Here is a 14,081-nt window from a genome sequence, read left to right on the forward strand (position 1 = left end):
AGTATAGATCCCTGCTCCTGCAGCCTGCACAGAGTTTTGGGCAGCTCCAGGTCCAGGTGAAGCTTGCAGGGCATCAGGAATAGTGACCCTACTTTCTCCCGCTCACCCACTGCTCTTGGCAGAGGAGTGGAGTAGCCTGGAGATATAAAAAAAGGGACTGGAGAAAGTAATCTGTGGAGTCTCAGGAAAATACAGGAGATGGAAGAGAACTCATAAAATCCTTGTGGAAAATGGAGTGAGGAAAAGTTGGTCACAGTGAGCAGGGCTGTCAGAGACAAGTGGTGGATGTGTGATGCCCACTGACAGAGACAGTTTGCTGCCAACCTGCTGTTTGTAAACGTGTGTCAGCAACAGCAGATTTTAAAGATTAAAGCTGTCAAGGGAAAACTAATGCTGAGTTTTTCCAAGAATTTATGGGATTGGATCCTTATCTTCAATACTCCTCAGGATGAACATAGTTCTTGCCTAATTCTTCGAGACTTTCCTGTATGAGTCATTGTTCATGGCAGAATAGCAGCTTTATACACAGATGGTTGTAGAACAGAGGCACCATTGAGAGGCAAACACTGAGACATCTATGTCCTGCAGATACAGGCACACACACACACAGATCAACAGCTTCATCCACAGAAAGCAATCAGTCCTGCTCAGTGTGTTCAGGCAGAATCTCCACTCTTCCATGACACAAGAAATCCCTGATGGAATTAAAGCAATGGGCAATTCATGCTGAAGAGGAAAGCTTAGTGTCAGGGAAATATCAATGTCCAAGCTTGCACACCCAAAGGGAGTTTGGCCACAGGGCTGCCTAGCTGGATTCTTCTCCTTAGCTGGCCAGAAGCCTAGTTCTCCTTGGGCTCAAAAGAGAAGATCAGACACTCTGGGATCCAGCAAGCTGTTGTAGATTATCTGGCAAGCCCAAATCATTCCACTAAGATTGATACTAAGCCAGAGAGAAGGACATTTGAAGGAAAGTTTGGGTGCTTTCATCAGAGTCCTCTTGCGATGTTTTCCTGTTTTTCCAGTGCCTCTCCTTGTAATCTTGGACAAGTCCCTTAGGACCCTTAAAGTAAGCTCATGCCAATATCTCCATGTGCAGGTAAATTTCTGAGTAATGGTTCAGGTTTGGACTCCAATACAGCTCTTTGGGGATAAAGGTCACTGTGGGTGGGTTCAGCCTATGATTGTGGGCCAGCACAATGCTCAGATGAAACAGGCAAGGGACAGGTTCCAAAATCCCATGCCTGCACTGGAAACCCTTGCTACAGAATGTTAGACATGCCAAGAAGTTTGCATGGCCTCAATAAATAACTAGCCTCAATAATGGAAATGAAAGTGGAATGATGTGATACCACCCCTAACCGGGGAAGACATGAGCTATCATTCATTGGAAATAAAGAAGGTGTTTTCAGAAATGTCTCTCTCTACCTCTCCTTTTCCCTAGACTTCTGCTGTAAGATATTTCTGGAGACAACATAATAAGCCAGACAGTCAGATTCACAGCTATTTGTCTTATGTTATTTTCTAACACTTAGAAGCTGAGATCCATGTAGTCACAGTTTATTGTTATTAATACTGTAAGTATATGATTTATAGACAACGCCTTTCTTCCTTTCAATGACTTTTCCATTTAGCATGAAATAGTTAAACATTCAATAAACCCAAAAACATTAAACATTTAATGACCTAGTGTTTATAGAGCTGGAAGAAGAGAGGATAAGGCTACAACAATGTCTGCTTCAACAAATATAAATGCTTAGGAATCACTGAGGTGGTCTAAAATGAGACCTATACTCCCTTTGTGAGCACACTGACCACCATGAAGTGCCCTGGAAGCCCTGAATGTTTAGTTTGCAGCAAGAGAAAGAGCAGCAAGACAAAGAGAAGGAAACTCATTTGAAATTCTGAAGCCATCTAATAGGAGCACAGGGCTGAGACTGAGGCTTTTCAGAGCTCCAAGAAGTGAGAGATGAACACTGAACTGCTGGAGAGAAGACTTGGCATCACTCTTTCAAACAGGGGTTTGTGACAACTGGCTGCTGCTGACACCTAACTCTGAGGCAAAGTGTCAGAGTTATGAGTCACATTTCTAGGCCCAATTACTGCTGTCATGTAACAGGGTGGGACCAGCCCTGCCTCTCAGTAGGAAATATATTGGCTGGAAATAGGCTGATGTTATCGGAACAGTTTGTTTTTCTCAGCCTGCTTCCAAGAATGGAAGTGAATGGAAGCAGTCATCTCTCCAGGTGAATTATCCTGGCAGAAAACCCCAGTTTATTCTCATGTGAATCACCACAAGCTGTTTGTTCATGTAATATCACTGTCCATTTATAGACAGAGAATACGTTTGTTTATGTCTGACTCTAAAATAGTAGATACAGCTCTGGGCACTGCTAAGACAAGGATGACTAAACCTGCCCTGGAACATCACAAAGTTTTACTACAACCACAGCCAGGCAGGGCACTGCACATCTGACTTCATTTTTGGGGTTGATCATGTACAAGGGGAGTTTCAAGGTCAGCAGAGCCATCTGAAAAACTTCTAAAAGCAGAAATCAAAGGTAAAGCCAAGATGGATCCTTTGGTGCTATTTTTTTAATTCATGTTCAAATCACATATTTGATCAGATGAACATGACTCATAAATCCGAGTTCTCTGCCTGGAATGTTTGAACTCCTGGATGCCTAAATTTCCAAGTCTGATGCTCAAGAATATCTGGTCTAGGAAATTCATTCTCTGTGAGTTGCTGACCAAAAAGAGACTGCAGACCAGATGAAATTTTGTTCTGAGCTCCTGGATCTGTTCTGGCATTTTGTCTGTTTAAAGCACTGAGAATGGCCCCTTCCACCAAAAACTTTTAAGCATTTTAACAGCTGAAAGTATCTTCTGTGTACACACTGAGAACAGTTACTCTCCATAAATGGACATAATTTCTACTTGTCACTTAGATATCAAAGGTCATTTAAGGACCCAGTGCTACATGTGCTTTCTTTTTAGTCTCTTTCTTTCCTGGTTCCTGGCCTCAGGAGATGTGGTGATGCTGTCTTTTGAAAACAGGTATGGCAAATCAATTATTCATCTGAATCTCCAATCCATCACAGTTATAAAGCTCTCCCATACTAACCTGTGCTAACCCATTCTCATTTGGACCTCTGCAGGATCTGTTCAGAGAAGACAGCTGCAGTCACTCAGATCTTTTTTATGGTCTAGACAGATTGTCAAATACTGCTTTGAACAAAAAAGTTATTGACCATGCTGCTCCCACAGCTGTCAGATGTCAACCTTCTTCTGGTACTCCCAAGATGTTCTTAGGTCCCTCCTCAGGGAATCTGCCCACCTGTACAGGACTTGTAGTGGTGCCATTTTAAGGCCCAAGAACAGGCTGTGAAATCATGGAATGAGCTCTGTCTCTGACTGGATGACCACACATGCTTTCTGCAGTGTTCTATGAAGTTGGTTCTTTCTCATTCACAGACAGCATTTCCCGACACTAAGATTTGTTAAAAAGTTATTTGGCCAAGCCTTAGGTATTCAGGAAAAAAAAGATCCTTTCAAGATCTCACACTAATACAGAATATGTGCATGTGATGCTGATTTAGAATTGGTTTCTTACTGCTAAGTGGAATACCCTGCTAGAACAGATGGTAGAGTGAGTATGACAGTTGTGATGGCTCAGGAAATAAATTCAGGCAGATCTTACAGCCAGAGGGACAGTTTGGAACATTCAGTCAGACCTGCTGTGTACTGCCCAGGGAACACCTGCATGCAGCTGAGATGCTTCAGATGCTGGAACAGATGGTAGGAACAAAGGCTGAGACTGAAAGCTGACCAGTTCATCCCAGTGCCTGGTACCCCTGAAGTGGCAAATCTGCATGTTTCTGGGATGGCTTCTGTACTTCATCATAACTCTGGCTCTGATATGCTAGAGAAAAAAGATGCCTATGCTCAGAAATAATTTTCCTCACATGTCAAGCTTGTCCCCCTTTAACACCCTTCACAATACAGACATTACATGATGCAGTAGCAAGCACAGGTCCAACCAAGCCTTTGGCAAGAGCTGCTCTCTGAACTGTTCAGGAAGCAAAGCCATCCTGCAAGCTGAGGGGAAGGACTAGACATAGCTGAGAAACCAACCTGGTCATTACCTGAAAAATGAAATGAGGATTATGTATGGAACTGTTCAAGAGATATTTTACCTCCAGTGACTAAAAGGCATCCTCTGGCTGGAACAGAGCCCTTCTGCTTACAGACTGGACATTTGTACACAAGCCAAAGGCAAGTCATAGTAACAGGTTTAGAAAGAAAATTTAAAATAAAAATTAGGCAAGTGTTTACGTTTGGGCTTGCCTGCTAAAAAGCTGAAGTTTGTAATTACTTCAGGGAGGAGATAACCCTAGGACTGAAACCCTGCTAGAGGTTTTCCCATCAAGAGAGTTCATGCAAAGAAGAACAGGAGCCTGAAAAAATATTAGAAAGGGAGATAGTGAGAAAAAAACAAGTTGGAAGTAGAGGAAAAAATATTAGAGAATGAGCCAAAGAAAATATCAAAGCATTCTGTCAACATCAAACATAAGGAAAGCAATATTTAAACCGAAATTATTTATGTGAGCGCTCTAAACTATGTAGATCTGAGTTACCAAATAGCAAAGCTGGGTTTGTATATGCTGAAGTAAAATATAGGATTTTGTTTTAATTTCAGTTCTTGCCATCTATAAATGGCATTGTTAGAGAATACTGCTGATAGATGTACCTGGATGTGTGCCATGATATCAGGTCTGTGGGGTTTTGCCAAGCAAGGCACAGCTGGTGTGATAATAGCACATAATGGATCATAGATCAGTAGTTATCAGCTTAAATACTTATCAAAAGGGGGTGATTTTAAGCAATTTATCACAATTCAGAGGATCAAAAATAGAACTGTGAAAAAAGGCTGAAAATTTGTTAAAGGAATCCTAATAAAAACCCCTGAAGAGCTCAGCTCTGATCAGTGCTGTCTCGATGAAGGACAGCTACACTCAGTCACCTTCTGAAAGGTCTAGGAGAAAGGCTACAAACCTGAGAGCCACACAGAGGTGCCTCACACACCTACAATTCACACAGGAGCTACACACACACACACGAAGCAAGGTGTGCACTCAGACCAGTGCTGCAGAGACACATACACCTGAGGATGTGTCACACACACACTTCATACGGGTTTAGGTGTGTCACATAATCTCTTTCAGGCATTCAGTGATAATGGATCTCACGCTCTTGGTTGTGTGTAACAAACGTATACACACAGTGGGTGTCCACACAGAGAGTGTCCACACGAGTTCCTCGGAACAGTGTCTGTCACACACAAACACACACACAGAGTTCCTCGGAACAGTGTCTGTCACACACAAACACACACAGAGGGATGAGGAGCACACAGAATCCCACAGAACAGTGTCTGTCACACACACACACAGAGTCCCTCAGAACACTGCCTGTCACACACACACAGAGGTGTGGAGCACACAATCCCTCAGAACACTGTCTGTCACACACACACACACACACACACACAGAGGGGTGTGAGCACACAGAATCCCACGGAACAGTGCCTGTCACACACACACACACACACACACAGAGGTGTGGAGCACACAATCCCTCAGAACACTGTCTGTCACACACACGAACGCAGAGTCCCTCGGAACAGTGCCTGTCACAAACACACACAGAGGGGTGTGGAGAACACCGAGTCCCTCAGAACAGCGCCTGTCACACACAGACACACGGAGTCCCTTGGAACAGTGTCTGTCATACACCCAGAGTCCCTCAGAACAGTGTCTGTCACACACACAGAGGTGTGGAGCACACCGAGTCCCTCAGAACAGTGTCTGTCACACACACAGAGGGGTGTGGAGCACACAGAGTCCCTCAGAACAGTGTCTGTCACACACACAGAGGGGTGTGGAGCACACAGAGTCCCTCAGAGCAGTGTCTGTCACACAGCCACACGCGCGGTGCCCCCCGTGCTCTCTCCCACACGCTGTCCCCCCAGGGTCACTCACACTCGCTCCCTCTCGCTGTCCCGCCGCCACCAGCGCCACACGCACCGCCCGCCCCGCGCACCATCACGGCCTCTCCTCCCGCCGCTTCCTCCCCCTCTCCGCTCTCCCCCTCCTCCCACCACTCCTCCTCCCTCTCTCGCCCTCCTCCCCTCGCCCTGCCCGTCCCGCCTCTCCCGCCCCACCCCGAGCCGGCGGTGCCCGTGGGCGCCCGGCGCCGGGGCTGCTCGGCTGCCGCTGCCCGCGCTGCCCGCGCCTGGCGCCCGCTGGGCCGGGCCGGAGCGGGGCCCCCTCAGCCGAGCGGGGCGGGCGCGGAGCGGCGGCGGCGGCTGCGGGCGCGTCCGGGAGGGATGTCGGGGACCCGCTGCCAGGCGCTGTACCCCTTCTCCGGGGAGCGGCACCGGCAGGGGCTGCGCTTCGCGGCGGGTGAGCTGATCACGGTGCTGCAGGTGCCAGACGGCGGCTGGTGGGAAGGGCAGAAGGAAGACGGGCTGCGAGGCTGGTTCCCGGCCAGCTACGTCCAGCTGCTGGAGGTAGGACCGGGAGCGGGACGGGGGCCGGGAATGTCCCGCGGGGGCACACGGGGCCATCGCGGGGATGCTGTTGGGACGCCCTCGGCATCGCTGTGCCCCTGCCCCGGGCAGGTGTTCCGGCACCCCGGGCTGAGGCTGCCGGGTGCTGTAAGAATCCACTTGCCCGTCTCGCTCCGGCAGCCAGAGCGTTTGGTGCCTGTAGCTGTAGCCATGGAGAGGCAGAGCTCAGGTGCGTGACGAGCTGCGGGCTTGCTCCGGACGCTTGGGTTTTCACGGTCGCTGAACAGCAGCAGAAGTCAGAGGCTGCGGTGGTGCAGCCCCTGTCCGTCGCTCATGAGGGTCAGATGCTGGGCAAGTTCCACTCCCTCCTCTCTCCCTCACTCGCTCCCACTCCTTCTCATTTCCTTTCACTGAACATGTCGTGGCTTTATGTTGTGGAAGAGGTAATTCAGTATAGAATTATGAAATCACAGAATGGGTTGAGTTGGAAGGGACCTTGAAGATCATCCCGTTACACCCACTCTGCCATGAGCAGGGACACCTTCCACAACATCAGGTTGATCCAAGTCCCATCCAACCTGGCTTTGGACATTTCCAGGGTTGGAGAAGCCACAGGTTTTCTGAGCATCCTGTGCTAGGGCCTCACCACCCTTGCAAAGGAGAATTTCTTCGTAATGTCTAATCTAAATCTGCCCTTCTTCAGCTTGAAGCCATTCCCCCTTCACTCCATGCCCCTGTCCAAAGTCCCCTCCCTGTATCTGTAGATACTGGAAGATTGTCTAAGTTCTCCCTGGAGCCGTCTCTGCCTCTGTTGCGGCAGTTCTCCAGCCAGCTGCAGACACCTCGCTGCCATACCTGTGGCATGGCTCAGGGAGCCCCAGCAGGGTTAAGGTTGGTTGTGAGACCCAAAGGCCATGGACTTTCTGTCAGGATATGGAGAATTTCTGTCAGCCTCAGTCATTTTCAGGTCCCTGACAGCTGGGGTGACAGTTGGATTCCCACCTCGAGACTGCTTGTGCCTGAATGTGTTTATGGCTTTCTGTCCACGCAAACAAGACACAACATGAGGGTAAAAAATATGTCCATGAAGAATGCCTTCACAGTCTCTGCATGTGAATTCTGAAGCATCTCATGCACTAAAGCAAGAACTCACCACGATCCCATGACTCCTCTCCTTGCTGGCTGTGTCCTGTTGTCATTTGAAACTTACACCAAGGCTGTGGACATGGCAGTGGTGTCTGGGAGCATCTCCCTGCGGTGACTGGGCTGAAGCCATTTACAGCACATTTCTCAGGTCAGCCTTTGTTTGTCCTCCAGGTTCCCAAGAGGAATCAGCCAGCTTGCTTTGCTTATGTGTAAGGCCTATGGGCAATACCCATCCCAGGTTTTCCATCCACACTTTCCAGGGAATCAGAGAGGCAGGAAGCAGAGTCTTGACTGAAACCTGCCCACCAGCTGCAAGTAGAGCAGTTTTCTGTGAGCAAAGGATTCTGTGCAAAAGGACATTTTGCCCACAGATCTGGCACTGCCTTTTCATTTCTCTTGTCCAAATAAATTTAAAAAATCTATGATGTTTCCTTTGACTTCCTGTTTCTTACTATTTTTCCTGGAAAGCCAGGAGAGTAGAAGGAGTTGCCCATGCAGTGCTACAAGAGTGAGGCCACAGACTTTCCTGTGCAGCTGATGCACTTGGGATTTCTCTCGCTAGTTTCAGAATGTGGGAGTCCTGCTGTTTGTCAGTTTTGCCACCTACAAGATCATTTATAGAGATAAGTGAGTGTTTGTAGTTTCACAAATTGCTAAATGTTTACACACCTAGGAATTTAGGAATTGTTTGAGGAAAAATGTATCATGAGATGTGAAAGACTGCTCAGCAGAGGCAGTGGGTTATTGCTTCCAAATACCATAACTTTGCTTTTCTGTCATCTCCTTCTCAGAAACTCTGATTTCCCCACTTAAGTCTTTAAGAACTTTCCCCGAGCAAGTTCCAGCATGCTCAGATCAGTGCCCACAGCCCCACAAATGTGTCTTTCTCACCCTTGGCTCCTGTACCACTGACAGCTTTGATGGAGACCACTTGTGCACACAGCCTGGCCTCCTTTCTCTTGGACAAACCTTCAGAAAGAAGGCAAGAAAAATGGCAAGGGCTGAGTGTGTTCACTCTGGCATGTTTTCCTTTTCTCCAGAGATGGCACCTAATAAAGACTGTGAGCCAGAATTTAAAAATGCATCAAATGAGAGCTAATTAACCAAATCCATGGGATCACAGGTGCTTGGCACACATCACAGTAGGTATGTGAGAAGGAAGCTCTGTGTGTGTCTGTTTCTCATGGCTCTGTTCAGGTAGCCTTTCCCTTATCTCTAGGTAGCTCATCCCTTGAGTGCAGGTAAGCAGCTTGCTCAGAGACCTGATCTAATTGAAAGACACCACAACAAAAACACTCTCCTCTGTTCTCTGATCCGAGTCCCTGCCCAGCCACATTGACATCGGAGCTGACGTCAGGGAGGTGGTCACAGTGCATGTTCAGATGGGGCCATGGACATCAGTCTTCTCTCTGTACCAGCCAGCCCCTCCATGGGCTTTGGGTGGCCCTGGCCCTGCAGCTCTCAGTATGGTTCAGTGCTCTGTCCTCAGCTGAACTTGATCACACATTGTTGTTTGAAGAGGAAGATGTTACTGTTTCCCTCTGTCCTGCCCTCATTTCCCTGTGCCCAGTTTCCCCAACAACTACTTGTGCTCTCTCTGGAGCCTGAAGGAGAGCTGGCTGCATTTTCTGCCGCAGCAGTGACAGAATGTCCCTCATGGCATTGCCTGCCTCCACAGCACACACCCTTTCTTCTCTCAGCAAGGTCCATTGGTGGCTGGGAGCTGCCAGAACGAGGTGGCCTTCTTCTGAAGTCTTTGTGACCTGAAGCCTGTACTGTGTTTAGACAGGAAGGCTGCATTTTCTCATTCACAGGGCTTCACATTTACCAACCTTGGGATGTCCTCTGACAGCACTGGTTCAAAAGTCTCTGCTGAGTTTTGGTCCTGAGCTGGAAGAGGGAAGTGAGAAAGGTCTGAAAAGCAGCGGGGAGGGGAAGCTCTCCCACCCTTGGCTGGTTGAGCAGCAAGTCTGTGGTGTGCTGGTTCCTGAGGGATGAAGGAGGAGGAGAAGTGTCTGTTCCTGATGCTGTCGTTGACTTGTGAAGAACCTGCTCCACCAACAGCACCTGGGTCTCCTCACAGGCAGCCAGCCCTGTGCTTTTGCTACATTCTGTGTTCTTTTGCTAGCAAAACTGTGTTTTCAGTTCATTCATCACAGAAGATCAAGGGAAAGACCAAAAATGTGGTAAATGCAGGGCAAGAGACACAGAGAGGTAAAGAGATAAAGACATTTTGCATCCTTTTGTTTACTGTTCCTGTGGCTGCTTCAAGCCTGGAGTGGAGGGTTAGAGGAAAATGGTGGAGGATCCTGCTCAAGGCAGTGATGGAAACAGAGCTGGAGAAGGACTGGAGGAGCTCATGGTAGGGACAAGGCAGAAATGGCATGTCTCTGGGAGCTCTGGAGAGGATACTGCTGTCAGAGAGCAAAAGTGGTAGCATAAACCAAAAAACTATCAAAAGCAGACAGCAAAGGGAGAAAGGGAGGGTATCGGCTTCGTGGTGGGGTTCCAGATGGATTCCCTGAGGCTGGGCTGGTTGGGAGCAGTTGAGGAGGCTGCTGTGGTTTTAATCACAGAATCACTGGGTTGGAAAGGACCTTTGGAGATCAGCTAGTCTGGCTTGCCTGGCTATGTCTGTCAGGTTTTTAATGTGTGCAAGGGTGGACACAACAACTGTTCTGGACAATGTATTCCAGTGTTTAGCCACCCTCACAGTTTTTTGTTGTGTCCTTTAAAGGGATTTGTGTCCCTTTAAAGGGATTTTTTGTGCCTAGTGCACCTCATCCTTTCACTGGGTATCACTGAGAACAGTCTATATGGTTTTTTACTGTCCCCCGTACAGATTTTTATTCACACTGATAACATCCTTCTCAAACCTTCTTGTCTTGATGCTAAACAGTCCCAGTTCTTTCAGCCCTTCTTTGTATGACAGATGCTCCAGTGCCTTAATCATCCTCGTGGCCCATTGCTGGACTCTCTCCAGTGTGTCCTTGTCTTCCTTATGTTGGAAAACCAAGTACAGTTTCTTACACTGCTGTAGATAGTAGGTTAATGGAAAAATGGTCCCTAAGCAGTATTTCCTGAGCGTGAGAATCCATGGACACTAGAGGAATCCTGAAGACTGCTGTCAGATTCATTTGGTTTTGCTTTGGCTGAGCTTGGTCTATGAGCAAGCAGCACCCTTGTGCAAGCTGAAGGGCTTGGGGAAGGAGGATGTTGTTGCTTGGTATCCATATCCTATTGAGTAGATACCATCAGCTTCAACCCTCACTCCTCCTTGGGTGATTAATAGCTATGGCAGCTGTGAGACCTGAAAGTCAGGGATTTTCTGACCCTTTCCTCCCTCCTGTGTGCTTTATATTTTTGCCTGACCTTTTGACCATTGAGCAGAGCCCTACAGGTCCCCTCAGTACCAGACTGTTGCAGCCCCAGGTTAAGCAATTGTCCTTCCCAGGCTGGAGCAGGATGTGCAGATGCAGGTGAGGAGGTGGTGTATGGTATAGACAGAGCCAATGGAGTGTGGTGTGTGATACACTGAGGGATTTCTCAACAGCTCATGTTTCTTATCCTGAGGCTGGCTGCCTCCTCATCACAGCTGCATCAGGGAGCTTGGAATGATGATGTGTATAGAAAGATCTATACAGCTCCAGACATAAGAGCAACCTGGCACAAGGCTCAGGTGCTCCAGTTTGTGACAAACTTTATGGTGCAGGGCAGCAGAGATGTTGAGAAAGTGGGGTAATCTGTATTCCAGGAGGTGCTTTGTATGGGACCCTCTGGAGAAACCTCTGTTGCGTCTGCTTTTTCTAGACAAGTGATTTTTGGAGTGTTGGAGAGATGTATCATTCAGTCACATTTGCAAGTGGTTTCTTTGCAAACCTATTTTTGGGCCTTGATTTTTGTATTTGTAGTTAACTAGAAATCACTTATATAAGCAGCAGCAGCAGCAACATATGCAAATTTGCTGGAAATTGTCAGCACTTTTTATAGCTTCAGTCATCCCACAGATGTAAGTCTCTGTATGAAGCACAGCGTGTGCTTCCAGAATGGATGGAGGTGGCTCTGGAATCTGACTGAGCGGGCTGGACTGAGTAGGACTTGGAGCTGCCACTGATCTTATCTGCACTCTCCACAGCTTGATTTACCAGAACTGTGAGGCACTTAGGAGGGAAGGAATGCTTCTCCCTGGTGCAGGCTTCACCTGCAGCTGTCAGACTGATGGTTCATTGCTCCCACTGCTGTGTAATACTCAGTGGGTAACTCACCTCACCTAAACCAGCCTGGGGCAGCTGGAGATGTGCAAACAGCTGAGCCTGGAGGTTGTTGCACATCCAGCTGCAGGAAGCATGGCATGGCACAGACTGCTTCCTTCGTGGTGCCTGGGGAGTCACAGAGACAAAGGATGAAAGGAATACACAGAAATTAAAATGGTTTTTATTTATTCTGTAATAACAAGAGAATGTGTGGAGGATTTCTGTGCTCTCTGCCGTCATGGGGGCTGTATGATGTGTCTGATATATATTAAAAGGGAGGGTGTGTTGGTATCTGTTGCAACAGAGCTTTTCCTGGTGCACAAAAGAGAATAAAGTTGGGTGTGCACCTGGATGGCTGTGGGTACCTGAGCCCTGAGCTATTTGTACATGGTGTCCTTATCTCCTGCACGCAGCAATGGTGATTTGCTTTCTCACAAGGTTCTTCTACATCCTTGGAGTTGGTTGTCTCACTCTCTCATTCCTCCACCTCCTCACTCAAAAATCAGCTTAACATAAAATTCATTAAGAACCACAAGAACTGAGGGGATGTGTGACGATCTCAGGTATAGATGTGACTGCTGAGACTGCTTTTTTCTGAGAATATTCTGTGGAGCAAGTAATGCTCCAATCTGTAGTCTTGGGTGCTGGGGAAGGAATCTGCCCTTTAATCTGGTGTGATAAGGCTGTGGGTGCTGAGCCCAAAGAGTGGATGCCATCACTGCCAAACTGGGATTAGTATTCCTATCTCCTGCCCAGGGGTGCTTGTGACACCATCCTGAGTGTTCTGGCCATTCTGCTGCCCCTGGGAGCTGGGGCTGGGGCAGCAACCACAGCTGAAGTGGGGAGGGCATTTCCCCAGTGTAGAAGGTTGTAGAAGGTTGGTTTTCATTCTCTTGATGCAGGGATGGGTTCCTAATGAAGGCAGAGATTTGCTTGGCTGTAGATGGAACATGGATGGAATTTAGATGTAGATGTGGATATTTTCTCAGGGAAAAGGTGAAGTTTCCAAAGTTCAGTGCTCACAGGTGCTGAGGCTGGTCTGCTCTGTGTGATTCAACAGCAAACTGTTGTCCAAAGTGAGGTGTTCATGAGAGGACTGACAATGAGGATCCTGTGGTATTGCCTTGAAGTTTAGTTTCACACGGTCTTTTTTCTCTCTCTGACTTTTTGTAACTGTATTTTTTAGAGTTGAAACTTGTGATCATCTGACCACTGATATTTCTGGCAAATGTGAATGAAATCAAATATAAAAGAGTGAGGAAATTATGTTTTGCTGCCAGAAAATCACTCTTTAATCAAGGTTCTGATGGAATTTAAAGCCCCAGGAGAATATGAAGGGGATGTGATTCTGCAGTTCACAATCCCTGTTATCCATCTAGCGATAATTGTCTCGCACTTCAAGTTACAGATAAAATATAAAAATTGAATAGTACCATAAATAGCCAAGGATTATGAAGGGAAGGGTCTTACAGATGGTTGTGGCATTTTTTGTGAGCTCTTCTGTCCCCTGCACAAGTTGGGCTGTTGCAGGAGCTAGGCTCATGGGTGCTGCTTCTGGAGCAGGTGAGAACAGTCACACTGATAACCTTAGAAAAATTGCACAGGACAGGATTTTTAAAGATGTTTCTCCTTTACCCTTAGCTAAAAGATGGAAAAGTGCCATGGAGGGCTTAAACTGCACTATCTCTGCTTGTGGATTACAAAAAGAGTCTAAAAACAGTCTCCCTGCAGACATCTGTCTTCTAGATGTGCAAGATTAAATGAGTTGCTGTGCACCTGCAATTTAAGGGTGGATATAGAGCAACCATGAAAAATGTGGATCATTTAAAGACTCACTTGAAGATTGCTTAGTTCCCTAAAGAATTTCCGGCTCATTCTGTGCTCTGAATGGGGCACATGTCCTGTAGGAAAATACAAGAGTGGTTTCTGCACCAGTAAACATGGGGAACTCAAGTCTCACTTTCCAGCCTGGGTGCAAAATGAACCTTCAGTGCTTTGAGTGTTGTGCCACAAACACCAGTGCTGAATTAACCACACAACACTTTATACTGAATGTAGTTTAAAAACAGTAGGAATAATGAGAAGATGCCAAATACTTATTTTCTAAACACAAA

General features: G+C 47.3%; 1 protein-coding gene and 1 long non-coding RNA gene across 3 annotated transcripts in view; one reads left to right on the plus strand and one right to left on the minus strand.

The window, feature by feature from the left end:
* Positions 1-4,142, minus strand: LOC147649786 (uncharacterized). Its single transcript, XR_015277896.1, has 2 exons — positions 4,010-4,142; positions 1-3,919 (listed from the first exon to the last, which is right to left on the minus strand). It is a non-coding gene; the product is annotated as an uncharacterized LOC147649786 (long non-coding RNA).
* Positions 4,143-6,225: 2,083 nt separating this feature from the next.
* The window catches only part of GAS7 (growth arrest specific 7), a 76,026-nt gene continuing 68,170 nt past the window's right edge, over positions 6,226-14,081 (plus strand). Inside the window, exon 1 of one of the 2 annotated variants that reach the window (XM_086856688.1) lies at positions 6,226-6,568. In XM_086856688.1, the coding sequence (XP_086712814.1) occupies positions 6,386-6,568 (183 nt within the window). In that variant the 5' untranslated portion in view covers positions 6,226-6,385. The remainder of the gene's footprint in view (positions 6,569-14,081) is intronic. The other variant, XM_086856689.1, reaches the window with a different exon arrangement.

Source organism: Cyanistes caeruleus, chromosome 19 (genome assembly GCF_971803275.1).
Source record: "Cyanistes caeruleus chromosome 19, bCyaCae1.hap1.1, whole genome shotgun sequence".
NCBI classification, from domain to species: Eukaryota; Metazoa; Chordata; class Aves; order Passeriformes; family Paridae; genus Cyanistes; species Cyanistes caeruleus.